This window comes from Brachionichthys hirsutus, chromosome 3 (genome assembly GCF_040956055.1).
Source record: "Brachionichthys hirsutus isolate HB-005 chromosome 3, CSIRO-AGI_Bhir_v1, whole genome shotgun sequence".
Classification (NCBI taxonomy): Eukaryota; Metazoa; Chordata; class Actinopteri; order Lophiiformes; family Brachionichthyidae; genus Brachionichthys; species Brachionichthys hirsutus.
The window spans coordinates 13354802-13378443 of NC_090899.1; the positions used below are offsets into that span (position 1 = coordinate 13354802).

General features: G+C 41.3%; 1 protein-coding gene across 1 annotated transcript in view; it reads left to right on the forward strand.

The window, feature by feature from the left end:
* Positions 1-19892, forward strand: part of LOC137910776 (clathrin coat assembly protein AP180-like) — a 34200-nt gene extending 14308 nt beyond the window's left edge. The window contains exons 2-27 of the mRNA XM_068755182.1: positions 221-363; positions 1503-1578; positions 3263-3365; positions 3719-3812; positions 3986-4097; positions 4621-4727; positions 4806-4847; positions 6783-6844; positions 7494-7506; positions 7665-7837; positions 7934-8028; positions 8758-8772; positions 8986-9165; positions 10960-11037; positions 12227-12445; positions 13510-13593; positions 13847-13915; positions 14247-14378; positions 15646-15717; positions 16546-16779; positions 18352-18534; positions 18623-18641; positions 18793-18899; positions 19010-19104; positions 19252-19386; positions 19812-19892. Coding sequence (XP_068611283.1) covers positions 221-363; positions 1503-1578; positions 3263-3365; positions 3719-3812; positions 3986-4097; positions 4621-4727; positions 4806-4847; positions 6783-6844; positions 7494-7506; positions 7665-7837; positions 7934-8028; positions 8758-8772; positions 8986-9165; positions 10960-11037; positions 12227-12445; positions 13510-13593; positions 13847-13915; positions 14247-14378; positions 15646-15717; positions 16546-16779; positions 18352-18534; positions 18623-18641; positions 18793-18899; positions 19010-19104; positions 19252-19386; positions 19812-19892 — 2723 coding nt within the window. The remainder of the gene's footprint in view (positions 1-220; positions 364-1502; positions 1579-3262; positions 3366-3718; positions 3813-3985; positions 4098-4620; positions 4728-4805; positions 4848-6782; positions 6845-7493; positions 7507-7664; positions 7838-7933; positions 8029-8757; positions 8773-8985; positions 9166-10959; positions 11038-12226; positions 12446-13509; positions 13594-13846; positions 13916-14246; positions 14379-15645; positions 15718-16545; positions 16780-18351; positions 18535-18622; positions 18642-18792; positions 18900-19009; positions 19105-19251; positions 19387-19811) is intronic.
* The last annotated feature ends 3750 nt before the right edge of the window (positions 19893-23642 follow it).

Sequence of the window (23642 nt, forward strand, 5' to 3'; positions counted from 1 at the left end):
TTTGAATGCAGGAGATGCAGCTGTGAGATGCAGCAACGCCCAGACTCTGTATAATTGCATTTCCTCTAGCACAATCTCGCCCATCTGTCTCCTCCTCACACACTCCCTACCGTAGTTTTTATGACGCTTGTACTTGAATAGAAAGCTGCAGGACACGTGGTACCTTTCCCTGCTATCTAACACCTGACCTCCTGTTCATCCTCTCTCCAACGCCTTTCAGTTCTGATCCAGGCCACCCAGGAGACCACTGTGAACGTCCCCCAGATGGCTGACACACTGATGGAGAGGGTCGGCAATGCCAGCTGGGTGGTGGTTTTCAAAGCTCTGATCACCACGCACCACCTCATGGTGAATGGCAATGAGGTAAGGTTGTAGCATGCTGTTTACACACACTAATTATTTTGTCCTGTGCTTGTTGTTGTCTGTCATGTGTGGTAAAATGTACCTAATAGACATGAGTACGCAATTATCCTCCCTCCACGCTCATTTATTTGATCGTCTGACCACAGTAGTGTTATTGCATGTCCCATGCAGTAGAGATATAGAGAAGGGCAGTGCTGTCAGAACATCAATTGGGTCAGCGGGTCTGGACCAAGAAGCCAGTCCCTGAGATAATTCCACTGCAGCAGTCGTGACTGTGCAACAAGAAAAAACTCAGAGACATTAACACGAGCATCGTGATTGCCCACCATCATAGTCAAACTGCCTGCCTCCGAATGGTCACAGGGACACGTCATAAACAGGAGGTGTTTGTCAACATAATGTGTTCATATTCCTGAGGTATTGTCTGTCTCCAGAGACCTGCTAGCCAAGGCTTTGCTATGCTTGCTGCTGATGGCAGAGAAAGCACTGACAGGAGATCGAATCAAAGACGGGATGGTGATGTGTGGCTCATTCCTCTCGGGGGAATTTTCATTCTTAACCTCCTCTCATGCTGGTTGTTTGTGTAAATTGACCCACTGAGGGAACATAAGCAGCCTTGCTTGCGTGTGTTTTTTTTGTGTGAATTTGCTCTTGCAGGTCTGCAGAAGGAGTCTATTTGTCTTTATTATGCTCAGATCAGATAATAAGATCAGGTATTCACACTCCTACTCACTAAGGCTGCAGACAAAGAGAAATATAGGAGTATACCTCTGAGTCACGACCCCTTTTTGCCTCAGGCAGCTTTGTGCTTGAGTGCTAAAAGTGCTAATCATTGACCAAGATACCTTTTATTATCATTTAAGATGGGACCATCTGTTTGGAAACCAGCATAAAGATAACAAGTCACGGCTTCGGTGATATGATGTGTTTAATCCTTATTTAATTTAGTTTTGTTGAGGGTAGAAACCCTGTGATGGATAAGTGGTTGTAGAAAATGATGCATTATCCTTTCAAATTAAGAGCAGCAAAATGTTTCCGTTCACGGAATCTAGAAGCAGATCACCATAATCACTGTTGTAATGCCAGGAAGGGAACTAAAATGGAATTAAATGTTGTCACTGCTTTGTTTTTATGTCCAGAGATTCATGCAGTTCCTGGCATCTAGAAACACCTTATTCAACCTCAGCAACTTCCTGGACAAAACTGGCTCCCACGGTGGGTCGTAATTCTTTTCTTCCTCTCATTTTCATCCCGATTTCATCCATATACCGGTACGGTCTATTTCTGACTTTTAAATAAGATGATTTAGATGTAATTTCTAAGCAGTTACAGGAAGTGCAGCATCAGAGTGAGACCACATGTTACAACCCACAAAACCATTCCTCTATCTGTGCTTCAGATCTACAACCATTTCTTCCCTCAATTAAACCCGTCTCCATGGTAATTAATGCAATCTCCCCTGGTGATCAGGACCAGGAACGCTGTCTGTTGATCTGGACGTTTTATCAGCTATGGTTACTTAATATCTGATTAGGTATAAAGACTGCACACATTTATAGGACTAAGACCAATAAAGATCACATATAAAATGTCTAAGCAAGGCGTCATAATAATGGGAAACAACCTTTTTTCTGTCTGTGTCTCAGTTTAGTGGACTCTCCATGTTCCACAACTCGTCTGATGCAGCTGGTTAAGGCCTTGTTGTTTATTCTCATGTCATTTTTTTTTTTTTTGCACCGCTTAAAAGAATGATAAACACTATAAGGAATGATTGTTATTATCTGTCAGAGAGGTTTCCCTTGGGATGCATGTTTGTAAAACCAGGAAGAGAAAAGGAGTAGTTTTCAGTTTTCAAGTAACATCTTGAGTTTAAAGAGAATATGTGTCTTGATTTTTTTCAAAATGAAACTGTCTTTTGAGACTGAGCTTCAGCTCCTACTGGCTAACACGGTGGGATGCATTAAGTCATCCTACATATTCCTACTAAAAATAATGTCTGTGTATAGTAGATGTTTCGCTAGAAACCTGGGCTGGAAAGTGAAAAACAGGAAAACAAATGTGCCAGTAATTCTGCAAGATGTTGGATTTATTTAGATATGTATTTGAATGCAAGGCCAACACATTCTGTAGAAAAAGCTGTTAAGGTTCACCAATAAACATTGTACATTGAGGATTTGATATATTATTGGGATTCTGGCATCCAAAATAAATTACACTTTAGGGTGAAAATACTCTGGATCTATGAGCGAGAGAGACTGCCGGGTACTGATGGATCTGGTCTAGGTAGTTTATTATGGATTGTTTATTGTGTCCTGGTTTGTTGGTGTTCTAGTTTTTTTTAATATAATACACATTTATTTCTCCATCAGTCTTGTTTCAGGAACATTTATGTTTCTGATCTTTATTAGTATATTAGGATGTTGTTAATGGTTGTTTGTCTGTTTGTTTGTTTGTTCTTAGCTTATACAGTTGATATGGATAATTCCATGAAGGATAAGTTATTTAAATGATTCACCTTCTGAAAGAGCCTCCTGCTTCTAAGCTGAACGGCTCCTTGCTTTAGCGAGAGAGAAGGCATTAGCATTCCATTATTTAAAATGTTTTAAATTTTCAAGTTTTGGTACATGTTGACAAGTTTTATTTATATATCCCCATTTTCAGACACAAAGCAAGACAAAGTTTTTTAATGAGGCATGGAAAAAAATACATTTAGAGCATTAGATATGGTTAAAAAGAAAACAGTTGAATACAGAAAATACAGGCGATAATTACACTTCAATAAATGTAGAAAATAACATGTATGTGGGAATGGGAGGTTGTAAATCTTTTAGGATCCTGCTGATACCCAGGCTTGACATCGGAGGCTGTGCGTTTGTTTATGTGACTGTATCTTCCTCAGGCTACGACATGTCCACGTTCATCAGACGCTACAGCCGCTATTTGAATGAGAAGGCCTTCGCCTATAGACAGATGGCTTTCGACTTTGTGCGAGTCAAGAAAGGGTATTGCATCTCATGACACTGCACCACTGACTATTTCAGCATTATTATTGAATTTCAGCCTTATAAAACGGTTTTCTTGGTTTATGTGGAAAACGGCATGCCTCCGTCTAACTTCTAACTCAATGACCTCCTGCCTCACGTTGGCAGCTGAGTGCAAAGATGAATACAGGGTGGGTTTGCACTGCTCAGAGCCGACAACTTTGTTCTGCAGATATATACAGAAGGTCGCTCTGGCTGCATGAACCTGTACTGAAAAACAAATGTGCAGACAATTGAATAGACAGCTGTTGACAGCGTGGGTTTGAGTCTTGCTGTCCGACAGCTCACACTTTCCTTTTCTTCCTCCATGCCAGAGCCGAGGGAGTGATGAGGACCATGACAGTAGAGAAGCTGTTGAAAGGAATGCCCACCCTGCAGAGTCAGATTGATGCACTGCTGGACTTTGATGTGAGTGACACACTAATGGGGTGCAAAGTCACTCTGCAAGGTTATTGCCTTTGATAATGGTTAAAACACAGGAGCTCTGTGCTGCTTTTGGATTACAGGCTGCAGGGCTGGGGTTGAATTAAATGATAGCTAGAACTCAAACTGTGTATGTCTGCTTGTATTTGTGTTGGCAGGTTCATGCCAAGGATCTGGACAATGGAGTGATAAACGCCTGCTTTCTTCTACTCTTCAAAGATCTGATCAAGTTATATGCCTGCTACAATGACGGCATCATTAACCTGCTGGGTAGAGATTACCTCCATCTTTATGCTTGATCAATGTACAATGTAATACATTCTAAAAGGGTGTGGATGTTGTATGCTATGTTATATTCTATCTCTATATATATATATATATATATGCAATTTTATATTTTATGCAGTAACATGTATTTTGGTTCTTGTTTCCAAAGCAGAATATTTTGGGATTTACTGTGCAGAATGATTGATGAGTCTGACACTATAAAACTGTAATCCCGGTCTAATTCAACACACAGACATGATTCAAGCGCACTTAATCTGCGACTGGATTTTGTAGTGAAATGGGAGACATTTTGTGAAAAACAGTTAAATCTGTGAAATGAAGAATATTTGCAAATTCATATATTCAGAATATTGTAATTAGGGATATTTAAACAATGTTTAAAGTATTGTAATATTGTAGCTGTAGAAATCATGAGACAGATATTGGATGTTGTTTTTTTTTTTTGCTTCATGCGTATTTGGATAAAGAGGATAAAGATGCACATTTCGAAACCTTTGTTGTTCAGAAAAGTTTTTCCAGATGAAGAGGAGCCAGTGTAAAGACGGGCTGGAAATCTACAAGAGATTCCTGACACGAATGACTCGGGTTTCAGAGTTCTTCAAAATCGCTGAGGTAGCTCGGAGAACACAGCCCACCGAAGGCAGCTAAATATCGTACCGCTTTGTAACTTTTTACATTTCAATATTACAGCAAGTGGGAATAGACAAAAACGACATACCTGAACTCACTCAGGTAAGATTCACTGAAGCTATTCCTCACCTTTATTAATTCCTGTCAATTTGTTTTTATTGAATCTGGTGAGTTTTCCAAAGCTTCGTACTGAAACTATGCCAGCGTTGTGTTTTTCCACCTGTACTGCATGCCGTTTGAATGTCCAGCACATGTTTTTACTCCTGCTGTGTTCGCCATCATTTCCATTCTGTGATGACAAGCAGCCATTCACTCAACACAACATTGTTCTCTTGTGGAGCATGAACAAGCCGCTCTCTGGTGATTGTTGGCCCCCGGGCCCCCTTCTCCTTCCACATGCAGTGATGCAGGTTGAATATGCAGGATGAGCATGTGAGAAGTGAGCACATCATCAGGGGGGGGGTCAGCATTTGAACTATGAATTAATCTGAATGGAAGCGCATTGAACAACGAGCCCACACAGCAGAGAAATGTTAGTCACCGTGATGAAGATGGATGATGTGTCCGCAAGAGCTGACTGAATAAGACGTGATAAACTGAGCAAAGAATCTGGTCAGGAGGCTGCTGCAAATATGTTTTGTTGAATTTAGCAGAGTTTATGTCAAAACTGCATTTCACAGCGGAGTGTCATCAGCATATTGTGCTGTGAACTTTCTAGAATTGCTACATCAATGTAAGATCAGAAATTAAGCATTCTGTAACACATGACACTTAATTGAGGTGGAGATGGCTGTTAATTAATTATTATATTATTATTATATTAATTATATTATTATTATTATTATTATTATTCACACTCTTCAAGCGTGAATGGCCTGCTAGCAGGTGGTTAGCTACACCTATCATAAAGTCTTGAAACTGGGTGAAAAAAGGAGCCTGTTTCTGTCTGAAGATGAAACCATAAATAAACACATGATAAAATAAAATATAATAATCATATTTAAAATTTTAAATCTGCACTCAAACTAAATGACAAAATAAAGTTTCATGTTGCATCATTGTGAGCTAAACTAAAGTGTATTTTGCTTTATATTTTGAATTATTTCAATCCTTATTTATATTCATTTTTGTTTCAAGGTTGTTCTGCTTCTATAATATAACATCATTAATCTTAATACACTGTCCTGTGTACCTTGGTGGCTGTCACTCTAACAATTTCATTCTGTATGGCTAGTAAAATCTGATTAATTTGTCCAGGAGTGCAAATTTGTTATCTAATCCCCAAAACTATGGGGGATTAATCTCATTATCAGTTCATCCTGTCATCCTGCCAGCTTCAGCACATGCCGTTACGTCATCGTGTACAGTGGTGTGCTATTTTTTAGAGGCATTACTAGATGCAGGAACCACCCTGCAAGTATTGGCAGTCGTATGTGGTCATATTCCAACCACACACCTGGAGGACTGTTGGTGTCACTTCCACAGGGAGGCGGAGCAGCAGCTTTTACATTGGCTCCTCAGAGAGCTGCTGGTATAGAGAGTTCTAAGTATTTCACTAATAGAGGTGTTTTATCAACCAATTAAATCTCATATTATATATTAATAATAGACAGCTTTAAATGCATTGTTCCTGGAAGTTAAGCGGGAATTAATGTCTGGATATTGTGCTGTCCTTTATCTGCTTGTTGGGAGGCGATCCCTTTAATCCTGGTTGAACATGCAGGGTTGAATTGCAGTGAACTGGAAAATTATTCTCTCAATTAGCATCGGCATTAAAACTTTTAACACTTTTCTATCTCTATTTGAGTTTTTTTTTATGGCTTTATCCCCGTCAGTGCTTCCTTTTCCCATAATTCAACAAATTAATGCCACAAAATCTTAAAATATGATAATAATGGCATCAGATTTCTGAGCAGGTGGAAACATTTTCAGTGTAAATTCTTTTTCTATGTGATCTATTAATGATGGGGTATAATCAGACTGTTTCTACCATAGCCATACTTTAATCTGTATTTTTTTTTCTTCATTACTCCACAGGCCCCAGAGAGCCTATTGGAGTCCCTGGAGACACACCTCAACACACTGGAGGGGAAGAAGTCGTAAGTAGCAGAATACTCCTGAAACCTGGCGCTTTCATGTTTCTGCTTCAGTATTTCATCAGCGATGAGTCTTTGTCATCGCTTCGGTTCTAACGTGTCATTTCCTCCGTCTTAACTCCACTCAGAGAGGATAAGTAAGTATAGTCTATCTGTGGGTATATGATTATACCATTTGCCCAATTTATCATTTGTACCACTAAAATAAAATACATCTGAACAAATGACTGACATTAACAGTTGTGGTTCACTATTCTGTTCAAGATGCAGTTCTATAGAAGACAGTTCATTTTCTATAAATATGCTGCATTGCTCGTGCATTTGCATAATCATTGACCAGTCTTGCCTTAACACAATCATCTTTGTAATAATCTCAGTTATCAGCCAGCTCCAGCTTTTACAGCTCTTCCTCTCTGTGACGCTGAAAGCCTTTGTTGGAGCGGAGCTGGAGCTGAGGCGTTATTACCCAGCACGGCAGCGCCGATCCATTAATTGCAGATGTTTACTAAATGGAATTGAACTGCTGCCTGCCTTAAAACACTGAAGTGACGCTTAAGCTGCCACTTTGCCTCCCATCTCTGTAACAGCCATTATGTTGCAGCGTGTGCATCATAAAACTCGTTTGACTCATTTGCTATCATTTTTTCTGCAGGTCACCTACTAAGGTAAGCTACGTTTAATGATACTTAATAGCTGCATCTGCTTGACCTTTACCTTCACCTCTGACATTTCTTAATAGAGACGGGTGAATCCATGTGTTGAAAAGCTGTTGAATCATGCCGGCTTACATAACCAAGCTGGTGACCATGTTGCACTGCAGCAGGAGGCGACAGCCAACAACAGCTCGCCGGCGGCTGCTGCGGCTCCCGCCGCACCACCCAAGCCTGCACCTCCTGCTGCTGCCGTGCCGCCTGCTCGTCCCGGGCCACCGGCTAAACCTCCTCCACCCGTTAAAACCCCGACTGCAACAGCCCCCACTACCGCCGCTGTAAAAAAGTCAGTGTCATTCAGTATTATCAAAGAGTATCAATGTTGTATTCGTATTGGACGCCCACATAGACACTGGCTCTCCCTGTCTTTCTACGGATTTAGTGCACTTGATGATGGCTTTTTGTTGGATCTAGACCCCATGTCCTCCTCGTCAGCAGGAGGTGCTGCAGCAGCTTCCTCAGTGAAAGGCTGGGGCGGTGAGCACTGTCTGCTTTCTCTACGTTTGCATTAGAATGGCATTTACCTGGTCAGACCTCGCCACCAAGGCAAGCCTCATCAAAGGTCAAACCCATAGGCCCTGTACCAATAGTGTTCAGAACATACAGCCCTGAATGAACACGAGTGCAAATCTAGATGCACATACTCCATATATGTACCAATCTGTAAATATGCCTCATTTGTTCATAACGTTCCCAAAGAAATGAAGGAAAGTGATCACTCTCACAATTTTAAAGAAGTTAAAATGAAAAAATATTATCCATGGATCCACCCCTTTATCTGGATGTGCAGCAAGACAAAATTGATTCTATTCTGGTCTAAGACCCATCCTTGGTTTCTTGGCAATCTGTAGTTTTTACAAACTCCTGGTCTGCTTTGTAAAAAGACGTCAGTGCCAGAGTTTCATTAACGGCTCAGTAGAGGCTGGAAAAAAATACAATTATGTTACGGTTTGGAAAATTGTGACCAGTAATCTCAAGTTTGTGATTTAAAACAATAAAAAAAATGTTTTTATTGCTCCCTTCAGGAGGATACATAGTAGTAATGCGTTCTCTTTATCTCTAGAAATGCCCTGAATGAAGGCCAGAGTCTTAAATTACATTAAGAAGCTTTACGCTGTGCTTTATCTTTGAACTGTGTTCATGCATGTCTTGATTTCTGTCGCTCTTCTGCTCATGCTGTCTTTCATTTTCTCTCTCTATCTGCAGATCTCCTGGCTGAGGGTAGGGATGGCATGACACACCAGATCTCAGAACAACTTTTCAAACTGAACTTGATGATTACTCTCCTTTTAGTTAGCCTATTATCTGCTAAGCCTGTGATAAATCTCCGTCTCTTTGACGCTGCTGTATTCCTACCATTTCCTTTTCTCTATTCCTCTCTTATTGGGATTTGACCGGGTGGCTTCATATGAATTATGGGGTTTATCCTCATAGCAACTCCGGTTGCCAGAACTGAAGCCTCCGAAGCTGAAGGAGCGTCTGCAGCTCCTGAGACGGCAGCCGCTGCAGCCCCCGCTGTGGCCCCACCCACTGCCCCCACCCCTACAGCCCCCACCTCGCTGCCCGTCTCAGCTCCTGCCACCGCCTCAGCCACAGACATTGACCTTTTTGGAGGTCAGTGGGATTCAAGGATCGGCTATAGACCAACACCCAGAGCACTGCGGCCGGCCTGCTTGTCTGCACAGAGCCCTTCTTCATTTGCTCATTTATTGAAAGGCTTTCTTCAGTCTAAAATCAGTCTAGGATTTTATTATCATTCCCTATACATTCCCTATACATACATTGTATAAAATTCTGCAGGTGCATGATGTGTGCATCATATAGGATAAGTCTAAAGTACCTGCATCTTCATCCAACATGAAAACATCGTGGAAACCTCCTGCTAAGTTAAATGTGCTGTTCTACATACACTACACTGCCAAAAGTATTCGCTGGCCTGCTTCCACCCACATTTGAACTTGACACCGTTCTTAAACCATATAATTAATTAGACGTCGGTCCAGCCTTTGTAGCTATAACAGCTTGAACTCTTCTAGGAAGGCTTTCCACAAAGTTTAGGAGTGTATTTATAGGGATTTTTTTTAGCATTCTTCCAAAAGGACATTTGTGAAGTCCGCATGCCTAGGTGCTTGATTTACATACATATACATCTGTGGCTGTGGAAGCGATTGGAACACACAATTCAATGATTTGCATAGCTGAGTAAATACTTTAGTGTATCAGTGAGCAGATGGCACCGCTCGAGTTAGTGGCCAGGCTTGTTTAAAGAATCTGAGGTCCACTTACTGCAGCAATGAAGGTGTTGAAGAGTCTTATCACCACCTGGATGAAGAATTATTTGTTCTGCAACATGATTTTTAAGCCTTTAATAAGTCCTCACACTTTTTGTTCTAACAAACACCAAATATAATGTATTATTTTGTATGAAAATGTTAAATATTGGAAAGAAATATCATTCTGCACCAATATTAAGCACTTTATAAAGCAAAGCATATTTATAATTAGAAAATGAGTTGTTGAATAACAGGTTTATCTAGCTATAAACCTGTCCAGATTATTGGGAATACATTTTATATATTCTATATATTGTATTCCACATCAAACACGTTAGTTTCACTATCCTGACATTTTTACATTATTCTTTGTGACAACCATGTACACTAACACACTGACATAATGTCCCCTTTCACACACTCAGCGTGTCAGTCGTCATCTGTGGCACATCCCAAAAAAACAAACTAAGCCAGTATAACGGATGACTTGCATTTCTTAAAGCCGCAGCGCTGGAACAAAACACGAATGAGTTTTGACATGAATGTTTGAATCATTCTGGGTTTGTTCTAATCCTGTGCACCTCAGTAAAGTCACTGCATTCTAATTATCTGGTTTCATCATTCTCATTTGGGGATTTGCAGCTTTTTGCTTTTTTTTTTTGTTCATCACCCTTACTGGATTTATTTCTAATGAAACACTCTCAGCGATACATTATATTGATTTTACGGGATTATATGCTTTAATTGTTCCTTGGCCCTGACATTGGAGAAGTTTCTGACTAACTGCCTTTGCCACGTCCATCCCTTAAATCTTCCCTCTTGTCATACATTAAAAGTAACTTGTGACAACTTCTCATTCCACGAGCGTGCACAGGTGGCACACTCATTGAATGCGGCACTATGCAGCCCTTCGAAGCTCTTCCTATGATACAATCCATCATTGGCGGCTTTCACCAGGCTGCATATTTCTTGTATTCTCAGCTTTTTCCTGATGCTGACCTCTCATTTTTGTTTCCTGTCCACTCCATCTGTTTGTTCATCTTTTGTTCATTACGTCCATGTGTCTGTTGCGGTGTCGGACCGGGTGTTCTGTTCTGTGTTTCCGTTTCGACTGTTTTCGTCTGCAATACCATAGATGCATTTGCACCTTCCCCAGGAGACGGACCTCCTGCTGTGGCTGCAGGCCCTGCCGCTGATGCATTTAGTGGATCTGGTGGGTATAACAGTTTATTTTGGTGTGCGCGTGTGCGTGTGTGTTTGTGTGTGTTTGTCTATGAAAGTGTTGCTTTTATTATGTTAAAGCTGCTTGTGCTTCCATAGGAGACAGTTGAACAAACATGTCCCCGGGGCCTACTGTCTCATCCCATCCAGTGCTAATGCTCCAGTCATGGACCCTCGCCTCCCTCATCTCCTAATATTCACCAAGAGCAGTAAAAAGCACTAATTAACTGTACAATTCAAAAAATAATTCCCCTTTTTTTTCCTATGCTAACTAACATGAATAGTTTTTTTTTTTATTCTACTTTTGTACTCCATCTAATCTTTCTGTTTGGCTCTTGCACATTCAGCCATTTAAAAAAAAATTAGAAATACATTCACATCTAGATTGTGCATAGCATGCTAACCACAGCAGCAGCATGAAATATATATTTGAGGAAAAAGAAAGAAATTGTTTCCCATTTGTCCATTTACTTTCTCAGTGATAAATAAATATAAATTGCCAGTCCATGGGTTCAATTATCCACGCATCCCAAAAATCCCCAAAAGTCATAATCACCAGAGGGTGAACCATCTGGCTCTGCAGGCACTAAGATTTTCATACAGCACCAACACGAGGATTAAGATTTGACTTTGTCCACTCATTTGCTTTGGATCAAATACCTGCAGCACTTCTCATCTGCTTCAGCCCTACATTGTGCTGCTAAATAGTTTTAATATTATAATTTATTTAAGAATGGGTGAATACATTCTTGGTAATTAGTATCAAGACTGAATTAACTGTTTCTTCCGTCTTCCATCCTTCAATCATATTTATTTTACGCTAAATCCTTACTTTTAATTACATATGATAGTTTTCTCATATTTAGACTGTTTTAGCTGCCCAGTGAATTAACTGCTAGTCATCAATGCACTAGGGTCCTGGGTAAAGCAGGCAGCCCTCTTTTCTCGTTGGGGGGTGCAGAGGTTGGGTGGTCGTGTCCGTGACTCTCTTTGCATCCAACACTCATTTGTAGCTTTAGAGGTATTTGCCTCACAAATATGCTTTTTACAGTGTCTGTTGCTTTAACAACCCCCCAACTCCCCCTTTTCCTTCCCCATCCACCCACCATACCCTTCCCATCTTCTCATTAACCCCTCTAACCTAAACACCCCCCCCCATCCCACTGCTGCTTCTCCTGAAGACCCCTTCGCTACGACGGAGGGCAGTGTGGACATTGCCCCCGAGCTGGACCTGTTCGCTATGAGGCCTGCAGACACAGACTCCACCGCCATCACTCCTCCCACCTGTAGTGAGGCGCCAACCACCGTCGCCCCCATCGCTGCCCCCGCTGCCCCCACCCCTTCTTCCACCACCACAACCACAGAGTCTGCAGCCGTGCCGACTCTAGATATCTTTGGTGGTAAAGTCCTCTTGCTCTCATTTTGCCTCTCACTGCATTGCCCTGCATTGTGACAATGATGATGATGATGATGATGATGATGATACAGAGTGTTGCTAGTGTTGATGACAATACTGTCCCTACATTTGATTTGTTTTTTTTCTGTTTTCCATGATACCTTTCCTCAGAGATCATTTAATCATATTAATCAATCATCTTGACCTCCTCTGGACAACTAAAATAATCTTTTTTGTTTTTTAATCTACAATGAAGTCACTTGTGTATTCTATTTAAAAATGTAACGACCAATTATCAATTGTATAGTAGTGTGAATTTATTCTCTTAACATGTAAACATTTATCCTTTTTTATCAATAGAGGTGGTTCAACTTGCTTTGATTATTAACCTTTTACTAACTGAGAAACTTCCCAACATTGGAGGGAAGAAAACTCTTTTTCTTCTCTTGCTTGTTTTAAATCTTTAGATGCTGATAGCTGAGAATGCTTTATTCTATTTTATGCACTTTAGTTAAAAGGGGATATTGCTCAATGTCAGAATCCATAGCCTATATGCTATGGGCTTCCTCCAACACTGCTTCCAAATGCTAAGTCGGGATGGGATCCAGCTCCATTTTTCAGAGAGTAATTGTGTGTGGATAATGGATGGATAGATGGACCTGAGCTAATATCTTACTCTGCATGTTTAGCCCTGCAGATAGCAATGCTAGTTCACCACTTTAGTCCAGAATGAAAAATCCCAACAACTGAATGATTGTCATTCATTTTTCTGCTGACATTTGTGTTGGATGAATGCTCTCATTTTTAATTTTGCATCTTTGCCATGTCAAAGATATAAATCCATATTTTAGTTCGTAATCAGACTACTGAAAAACTGAATTCTGACGTTTGGCAATATACCTTTGTTTCTTATTGCATTGCTCTGAGCAGATTGCACTGCAGCTAAGCTGTTTGACGAACTGTCTGCTCTCTCTGCTCTCTCTGCTCTCCCTCTGAACTCATCATGCTGGACTGATGCACTGCACTTGAAATCTCAATATACATGTGATTGTGTGTCCTTGTTCATAGATATGTTTGATTCTATGCCTGAGCAAAGCCCTACCACAGAATCCAAAGCTGCTACAACTCCTAGCGTAGACCTTTTTGGTGCAGGTACAGGAGTTGATATCCATTTTTCTCTCTGTGTGGAACCTGTATATCGCTTCTGGTTTCCATGCTTCCACCCCACACGTCTTGGTTTGTCCCCCATAGTGGAATGAGAACTGTGCATGTCACTCACTCGTCAAACCTTCTATCTATCAATTTTTGCTGTCTTTCTACCTGCTACGCTAATACTTTTCTTTGCTTCCCGACCTCCACGTTTTTCTTTCTCGTATTCTGCTTCTTGCTTACGTCGGTAAATTAGACCTTCCTGCTGTTTCACGCGGGCCCTCTCCTTTGCCCGATCCCACTCCGGCTGGAGACATTGTGACTGGTGAGTGAAGCTGCTTTACTTTTACTGCATCACTGTTTCCCTTCCTGTTTAATGAAGAGTGCAACCAGCCTCTACTTAACAACGTTTCTTGCCTGGTTCTGGTGTCTGCATGCACATGCACACCAGTCCTGTAGCTACTTCAAAAGGGTGCACGCTTTACGGATGTGGATAAACAGTTAAGATGCAAGGACACCTGCTTTCTTTTCCTGCTTCTTGTCTGCATGTCGAACAAGTAGAACAACTGTCAATGAGAAATGCATTGCTCCAAATGGAAATAAGGCTTCACTGATTAATGCAGTAAGTTGAGCCCTTACTGGTTCTTTCTGTTCAGACTCATTTGCAGCTCCTGCTCCTGCTTCTGCTTCTGCTCCTGCTCCGGCTGCCACTGTGGCTGACGCTCCTGCTCCAGAGGCGTCCTCTCCACCCAAGCCAGAAGAGCCGACTCCTGTCATTGACCTGCTGGGTATAAAACCTCAGCGTGCTTTGTGACCACGCATGACGTGTGTCAGTAGCTGATTTGTAAATGCTGTTTGTGCATTTTATATTTTACATTTGGTTCATTTGGGATCACTTTCAATTTTCCATTGTTATGTGGATGGCACTGTGGCGTAGTGGTTAGTGCTGTCGCCTCCCAGCCAGCATGCTTCGGGGTGCATCTCGCCCATAGCAAGCTGGGATAGGCTCCAGCAACTCCTGTGTAGCAGAAGAAAATGGATAGATGGATAGTTGTTATGCTAAATTTATAGGTTAACCTTTTCCTCATATTTTCTTGCTTTTTTTCGGATGAAGATGAGCCGATTACAGGCGTCTTTTTTTGAAACATGAATGAATGAATGAATGCACCGGTACAAAACAATTGGGAATGAGTAGGGGTGGGCCATGTTGGGTTTCTCCTCTTTCCTCTGTTCTTTTATTATATCTCGTGTTGGAGGTGTTCAAAAATGAGTCAGGATTATAAAATGTGCGGCCCGGTGGCGCAGTGGTAAGCGCTGTTGCCTCATAGCAAGGAGGTTGTGGGTTAGAATCCGACTTGTGTAGGAGTTTGCATGTTCTCCCAGTGTCTGCGTGGGTTTTCTCCGGGTTCTCCGGCTTCCTCCCACCACCAAAAACATGCAGATTAGGTGGATTGGTGACACTAAATTGCCTGTAGGTGTGTGAGTGTGGTGGTGTACCCTGCCTCTCGCACATTGACTGCTGAGATAGGCTCCAGCTTGGCCCGCGACCCGATAACGGACAAAGCGGTTGAAAAATGAATGACTGATTGAATGAAAGGATGTATGAAGTTTACTGAAAGGTTTTCAGTAATTACAAAGCTGGTAAGGAAATACAGCGCTGGACTCTCCAACAGTTGCATTTTATTTTATTTTATTCTATTTTATGTTTAATGCTAATTAGCAAAAAGTAGCATGCTCACGCAGCAACCATTTCTGCTGGACAGCATGCTTTCACTAAAAATTGTTTGTTCCTGTGCATCAGTCCTGCACCTTTTTCATGCTACATGCATATTGAGGTGAATAATCTTTAACATGGCAGAAAATGTTCTCTATCATCACAACTATTTTCTTTGTTAATTTAATTTTACTTTTGACACTTCTTTAGTTATTGATGATGATGATGACATGATAATGTTGACTCCTGCCATTCAATATACCCCAGTGTGTGGTCCAGGGCTGACCTCTCACACTTTCTGCCCTCCATGCTGCATTGGGGATAACTGCACGGCCCTGCAGACTCCTTCAGTAGTTCTGTGGAGGAGACGAAGTGCTCGGCTCCTGGAGGGCCTGGAGATGACCTGTTGGGAGGTGAGACTCGTGTACCAGTAATTTTTATTGATTCAGGTAAACTCGTTATAAGAATATAAGGAATAACTGAAAGTATCAGCCAACTAAAGCAGCTCATTCCCCTCCTAATTAGATTCACATCATCATCATCAAAAGGTTCTAGATTGTTCTTGGTATCTTTATACACCTATGAATAGGTGAATGAATCACAGTTGATTTTTTAATTTATTTTTGAATCTGTAAATGGGGGGTTTCAAATGTTAAAATAAAATAAAATATATATTTTTTAGTCTGGATCCGATCCAGATGAAATTCGGTGGGATCCCCACCCTACATGACTTGTCAAATTCCATAAACATCGGTCAATAATCAAATATATTGAGGAACAAATTTTGAATCTCCATTAAATGTCACAGAAAATGTCAAAGTTATCAAGAATCCAGGATCTTTTCTGGTTCAAAATTTTATCATGGTAATTAATATTCCCAACATTTTCTGAAAAAGTTAATCAAGATCGCCGCTAAAGTTTTGAGTTATCTTGTTGACAGAGAAGTCCCATCCCTCAACCAAAAATGTATAAAGTTCATAATGGAAATACTCCAGTAAGCAAGGGGTACACCCACACTGTGAAATACATAACTTGAGTAAATGTACTCATGCTGCTGATAAGGCTGCATGCTCATTGTTGTCTTGTTTTGTTTTCAATCTCTTTTCTTGACCTGAGATATGTCACAAATGCATCCATCCATCCAGGATGGATGGATTCAATAATAACCATTATTTATTTTTGCTTTGAAAACAACTCAGTTGTGTCAGTTAAACTAATGCTCAGTCTGTTATTCCCCTCAGGCCTGATGTCCCCCACGCTGGCTCCCACTGCTGCCCCGGCCCTGGCTCCAGCCCTGGCTCCAGCCCTGGCTCCAGCCCTGGCTCCAGCTCAGGCCTTGGCTCCGGTGCAGAATGACCTCCTGGAGTCGGCCTTTGACTCTCTGGGCTCCCTAGCCTCCCAAGCACCACCTGTACCAGCTGCACCAAAACCAGCAGCTGCCACACCAGCGCCCTCTGGTGGCTATGATGCTTCCAGTAAGCGGATCATACCGTGATTTTCATTCTCCTTCATGCCTTGTATACAGCACAAATAGTAGAGAATATATATATATATATTGTGCTTGACGTGTGATAATCGAGCTTGTTGAAACTGAGCTACATGAACCATGACCTAATGACCTCTTCTTGCTGAGAGTGCATGAATGGCTCACTGATGTGTGCCGCTGTTGCTCCTCCCTGTGTGTGCAGACTGCTTAACTCTGTGGCGCTGCTGTCTTCTTTTTCTTCTCCATTGGTTCTCTTGTACTTTTCACACTTTTATAAACGCTGTACTTTCTCCACCTCCTGCTCACCCCACCCTTTTCTGTAATCTTTCCGCTGCTCCATACTCAACCCTATCTGCACTCCGTCCACTCTCCTGGGTCATTGCTTGCTTCTATAATCTGTCAATGGTGAGTTGGACCACGCAGAGCATTGCAGCATGTGCAGTTTGGACAAGTCTCCGTCTCTGCATCATGCATGTTGCAGTAGGATTCCTGTCCGTCTCCTGCATGAGACACGACTTACTGTATTGTTTATGCACAATGCCTTATTTGCTGTTTGTCTTTTAAGGCAGTTTATAGTAACTATATGCTATTAAGGCCAGAGTCTGCAGTAAAGCCTCTGGGTTTTCATTCCTCAATCATTTAAATGTGTATCTTAAGCATGAACTATTTTCTGTAATTATGAGTTAGAGGTGTCTGCTACATTGTTGAAGCCCCAAAACCTCAACCTGACGCTTATTTAGCCTTTAAAACAAGTACATATCTTAATGTGTAGGTTATCCAATGATTTCACAACCAAACGCATAGTGAGTCCGCTGTAATTCCCCAAAACCATGAATGCCGGAAAACTAGCACGTAAACACAGAGTGCAAACAGTGATGGATAAATGTTGACAATAAAGCAATGAGTAAAGGTTAGATAGTTAGCTCCTCAGTTAGCTGAGTGAAAGTAATGATGCAGTAGATAATACTGAAGTAGTAAAGTCATTGAAAGCGTGCCCGAGTAATGGATGAATGGCTAAATGGCCTAAAGCAATGGGTGAAAGGTTTCAATCGTTTTAAGTAATTGATAAATTGTTAAAACGACTAAACTAAAAGTGTCACTTCCCGTTGCAGTGTAATATAGCGTTGGTCTTAAATAATATCCAGTTCATAACCAATGAATGATGATTGTTAGCTCAGATACATTTTCAAAAGCTTCTGTGGCGGTTCTTTGGGATGGAAACTTGTGAGGTCTTTGACCTTGACGGTAAAATAAAGCATTGTTTTATTCTCACCCAGTGTAAAACCAGTGAGTTCCTGATGGAGCATCAGGTAAACCAGCTGCACAACCAGCACAAATCTAATCCCATCTCTTTGAACGCACCAGTTTATGAAAGTGCAGCCAGTACTAAATTGTGCATGTGATGCACAGCAGACTACTGATGCAGCACCATCTGCATTTTAATCTTCTTTGCACGTCTTGTGTTATCTCTACTCATATCATGGCTATAGATTAGTGAACTTGCAGGTTAGTAATCCATGTTGTGTTTTTGATGTCCTACCATTTTCACCCTCTCCTAAAGTGTTTGATGGATTAGGCGACTTGCTGATGCCTGCCGTGACACCCCAGAGCACTGGGGGCAGCGCTGCTGGAAGCACAGCCGGCAGCATTGGCACGCCTGTCACAGGAGGCGTTGCAGCTGCTCCCCCTGCCACCAAAACTATTGGAGGAGATTTGGACTCTTCGCTGGCCAACCTGATTGGAGGTAGACTCCAGATCTTCTTGTCTGCTGCTCAGTAATCACAATTCATAATAGAAATATAAACCTCTTTTCTTGTCCTTCCATTTCTCAGACCTTGGAGTAAAGAAAAAGTAAGTGTGTGTTTAAAGATTTAAGGATATGCATTCCCCACCTCCTAACCTGTTGCTGACTTCCTGGAGTCAGCAATCCAAACGTTAGACGTCTATGGTGACAAGCTGCACACTGGAGCCTGGGGTGAATCCTGTGCTTGATATCCTTCAGGGACCCACAGAGTGAGAAGAAGCTCACAGGAGGTGCCAACTGGATGCCAAAGGTAGCTCCCACCAGCTGGGGTACACCAGGAGTCCCCATGGTAAGAGCAAAAAAGAGTTTTCTACAAAGATTTTAGGAACTTGTTTATTTAGCTGGCCAATCCTTCTCTTCCTCTCTCTCCAGGCTGGTGCCCCCGGAGCCCCTGGTGCCCCTGGAGCTCCTGGAGCTCCTGGAGCACCAGGGGCACCAGGAGCACCAGGAGCAGCTCCGCCGGGCGCAGCCATGGGGCAGCCAATGAGTACACAGTCTGGTTTTGGAATGGTGAGTGATTACACCATTCATTGTTGCTGTGCTGTGTGCATCTTTTTAACTCAACACTGCATCTGTCCAGATTATCAGGGCGTTGCACTGGTGTTTGCTGCTTAATGTGAATAGATTTCATCAATGGTAATCTGTCTATCTTAACAGCCTCCTGCAGGAGGGCCTGGAGCTCCCATTATGCAAACCATGATGGGGCAGCCTATGATGGGACAGCCCATGATGAGACCTCCCTACACTGGGGTGGCGGGAGCTGTACCCGGAGCTGCTGCACCAGGAGCACCGGTAACAGAGCCAACAAAGTAGATTCCGTCAGCAGGACCTTTGTTCATCATAGTATACTTTATGTCAAGTAGACTAATAGAAAATGGTAAATGGACTGCACTTATATAGCGCTTTTTCCACCTTTCCGGTGCTCAAAGCGCTTTACATGAAGCCTCACATTCACCCATTCACACACACTCATTCACTCCAGTGGGCGACTGCTGCCATGCAAGGTGCTGCCAAACCCACTGGGAGCAATTTGGGGTTCAGTGTCTTGCCCAAGGACACTTCGACATGTGGACAGTCAGAGCTGGGATTCGAACCACCAACTTTCTGATCACTGGACAACCCAACTGAGCCAAAGCCGCTCAAAGATATAGAGAAAATGTATTTGTAAATATGCTGGAGGGTGATCAACATCTGAACTCTGTTTCCTGTTTTCTCAGCTTTCCCACGGACCTGCAATCCACAGCCCTAAAAAACCCAAGGACCCCTTGGCAGAACTCGACCTCAAGGACTTCTTATAACGGCCCTGGTGAGATGTCTGGGATCAAAATGGTTGTTTTTGTTTCTTCTGTAATGTTTTCATATTTACACCTACTGTGATTAGTCTGAGCTCCTCACATCCTGCTGTCCTTTTTAAGATATGCTGTTTCAAATTATTTCCTTTTAAATTCAGCAAAAACGAATGCAGTGATTTCTACAGATACTCCTCATTTCATACTTTTGCATTTGCGATTTCAACGAACAGCATTTCACTTATTTTGATATTTTGTCAGATATTTCAAGATGTGTTACAATTTTGAGCATTGAAAACCATTTTTGATTAAAACCAGGAGATATGATGCTCATGTGATGTCCTTTGGCAGCATGGTGGTGCAGTTGGTGGCGCTGTTGCCTCACAGGAAGGTCCCGGGTTCGATTCCACCTGGGACATTTCTGTGCTGAGTTTCTATGTTCTCCCCGTGTCTGTAAGCAGGGCTAGGCTCCAGCAACACCCACCAACCGTACTACAGCTAAGCGGCTGAAAATGAGACAATTACGATCACCTCGTCTTCAAGAAGATGAATGACTGAATGGATGAATGAATGAATATCATGTTCTTTACTTCCTGTCTTCCAGCTGCTGTCCTCTCCAGAGCAGGACCATCTGAAGCTGGTGTCTGTCATCGCAACATCTCAGGATGCCAGTGAAGAGCCTCTCCTCCATTCATCAACGCCCCGCCCTACTCCTGTGTGATGTCGTAGCAGACTGTGAAATAGCACATATATATATATAGATATATATATGCATATAATTTCAAGTGTGTGTGCGCTTATATAGATGTACTAATCTTGGTCTAAACAAAACTGAAAACCTTGAGAAAAATGTGAGAGAAGGTGAAGTTGTATGTGTTTACATTCATTTCTATTGTTGCGTTGAATGATGGATGTGCTTTGATGTCCTAACCTAAATCCACCGTCCCGTGCACGGCTCCGCCTCCTCATGCAGGAAGGGGGAGGAGCTCTTCCTTTGTCACTCTGTGACTGGATGGGAGTGGTAGATGGAGGCCGGATAGATTTTTGGAGAATATGTTGTGCGTTGTTTACAGGAAGGTCCTCTTTGATGTACATAGATTTCTCTTGTGAGGATTGCGTCTGTTTTCTGTGTGTTGAAGAGAAATATAAATGTGAAATTGTAAGAAGTCATGTGAGTATCCTTCTATTTCCCATCATCCTTTGAAAGCATTTGGAAACAAATCTGATTGGCACACTGTATATTAAGACACAACCTCGATGGGCTTCAGACTCATTCCCGACCAGGGAGCAATCTTTTATCTTCTTTTACTTGTGGCTCATTTTTCCATGTTTCGTTTGTTGTCTTTTTCCAGTATTATTTATTTGTTCTGTTTCTTTAACAATAATCCTTCCTGGATTGCCTTGATGCGGAAAAGGTTACAGTGTGTGCTGCATGGAAACGTGAACAACTGCCTCCAGCTATGGTGTGTTCACTCTGAACACAAAGCAAATTTTGGCCTGGCTTTAATTAACTGGCAGGAATGTCACCATAAAATTGCTTAAATTTACTTGGATTGCTTGCAGAAGAAATGCCAAACTATTACTCTTTTTGGCTGCTTGATGTTTGGGGTCTGTGGAAGAACCAGCGATTCTGACTAACAAGCTTTTATTCAAGATCTGTGACTATCTGGCTCGTTCCAACTGCCTCCTGATCTGTCACTACATGGAGCTCATTGTTGCCAATAAGGCCTTTAAATTCTTACCTCCATTTCTGGGATCTGGATGTGTGATGTCTAGAGAAGCGAGATGCTGAAAGGTTTTTTGTAAAACAACTTTATAAAAGTGTCTCACCAAAGTTTTTCAACTGGCGTGCAAAGACACAGATTATGTACTTTTACTGTCTTCACACTATTCATCATTCACTCATCTGGCATACACGTCTACACTGGTATGTGTTCAAATTAACATTATGTTTGCCGTGAACACGCAATCAGAGTCTAGCTGTGGAACTTGGTTGCATGTTGCGGCACTTTCTGATAATTACATTTGAAGAAAATACATTGCTCCTGATTGCTGTCGATATTTGGTGGCATTTCTTTTAGCAAACATATTTTACAAGGAGGCCCAAATGAAATGCTGATTGTCACAGAGTTAAACTCAGACTGTCCCTCCATTTAACTGTACAATATGTGTCTTCCTGTAGTTTTGACACTAACAATGTTGATGTAGCTGTTGCCTGTACCTTCATTATAACTTTGACCAAGTCAACATGGCTTTTTTGTGTTCAATGTAAGTTATTCCGTTGCTATACTCACATTCGTTTGAGCTGTGAAATGGAGATCCAGATGTTAAGGAACAGCGGCGGCCTAACATGGTGGTCCTGTGGAATTTCTTTATGTACTTAGTGATGAAAAAAAAATCACCTCAAAAAAGTCAAAATCAGGAACATTTTCAAGTGACCCTTAAAACTCAGTAGTTTTAGTGAAAAAAAGAACTTGAAACTAGTAACTCCACAACTTACCTTTAAGTTCTACATCATTAACCAGCCAGTGCTAAATGGGTCAAATGACAGCAGGAATCTCTGCTCTGCTGCTGTAACCTTGCTGCAATTGCAGATTATTGTTGCTCACCTGAAATTGCAGGGACAAATTTGAGATCTGACAAAAAGAATAATCAAATTTGATTGTTGTCTAGACATCATATTTGCACACGAGAACAATGCATGCAGTGTGGAAATCCACAGGAGGCCACTCATCATCTAGACATGATCTGGTTCACCAGAAGAATCCTGACATAAAGTTCCTCTGATCCAGAATCAATATGTGGATGTGCATTTTCACAGTTATCTGTATCACAGGTGCCAGCCCTGTGCTGTTCATTACTCTCAAGCTTTGTGTTGCTTTTGGTTTTGAGAATATATATATATATATATATATATATATATATATATATATATAACTTTCATTACCAAATAATTTCAGATGTTATTTTTGTTTGGTTGTAAATTTATTTTATTTTTCATTCAACCTCCCCAGTGCATGTAAACCCTTTGAGGTGCAATAAACTCAATGAAGGATTGAAAAGCCCACAAAGGATTTCCTTTTTTTCCCATTATATTTGAAAATATTATGAATGTCAGTTTGAATTCATATTTCATGATGTTGTTGTACTATGATAGCGGTTTAGAACAACTCACCAAGTTCAAAATGCCACCTCAAAGTTAAAAGTGTGCAGGGTCATTGCATGACTGTGAGAAGATTAATATATAGACTTCTGTAGATGCTGCATTAATTCCTTTGAAGAGCTCTGTGGTAGAGTCTAATTTTTAATGTATTTAATCCATTAATAGTTAGAATCTTGTGTGTCAAAAGAAATTTTATTATTAGTAGTATTTTATGTGTTTTTTATCATTACTAATTCATCTTTAATAACAGATACATATGGTTTTTGACTGATAGCATAATGAAGTCAGCTTTAGTGGGGACTAAGCGGCATTGAATGGTATCGTAATTTCTTTTTTTTAGTTTTGCCTAGTAATACAAATTATGATAATCATTTAATCATTTTTATAAGCAGGATTGCCATCACAAACACACGTGCACAATAATTAATCATGGTTTAATAGTTGGCAGTCTTCAGTCTGCATCATTAATCTCAGGTATTTGGTATTCAGAGGGATAAAAGTAAAAAGTATCACATTCCTGATCAGAATGCGTTAATATGTAATACATTATTATTTTGGAATCTCAATTAGCCCTTTTTATTAAAGACATTTCAACA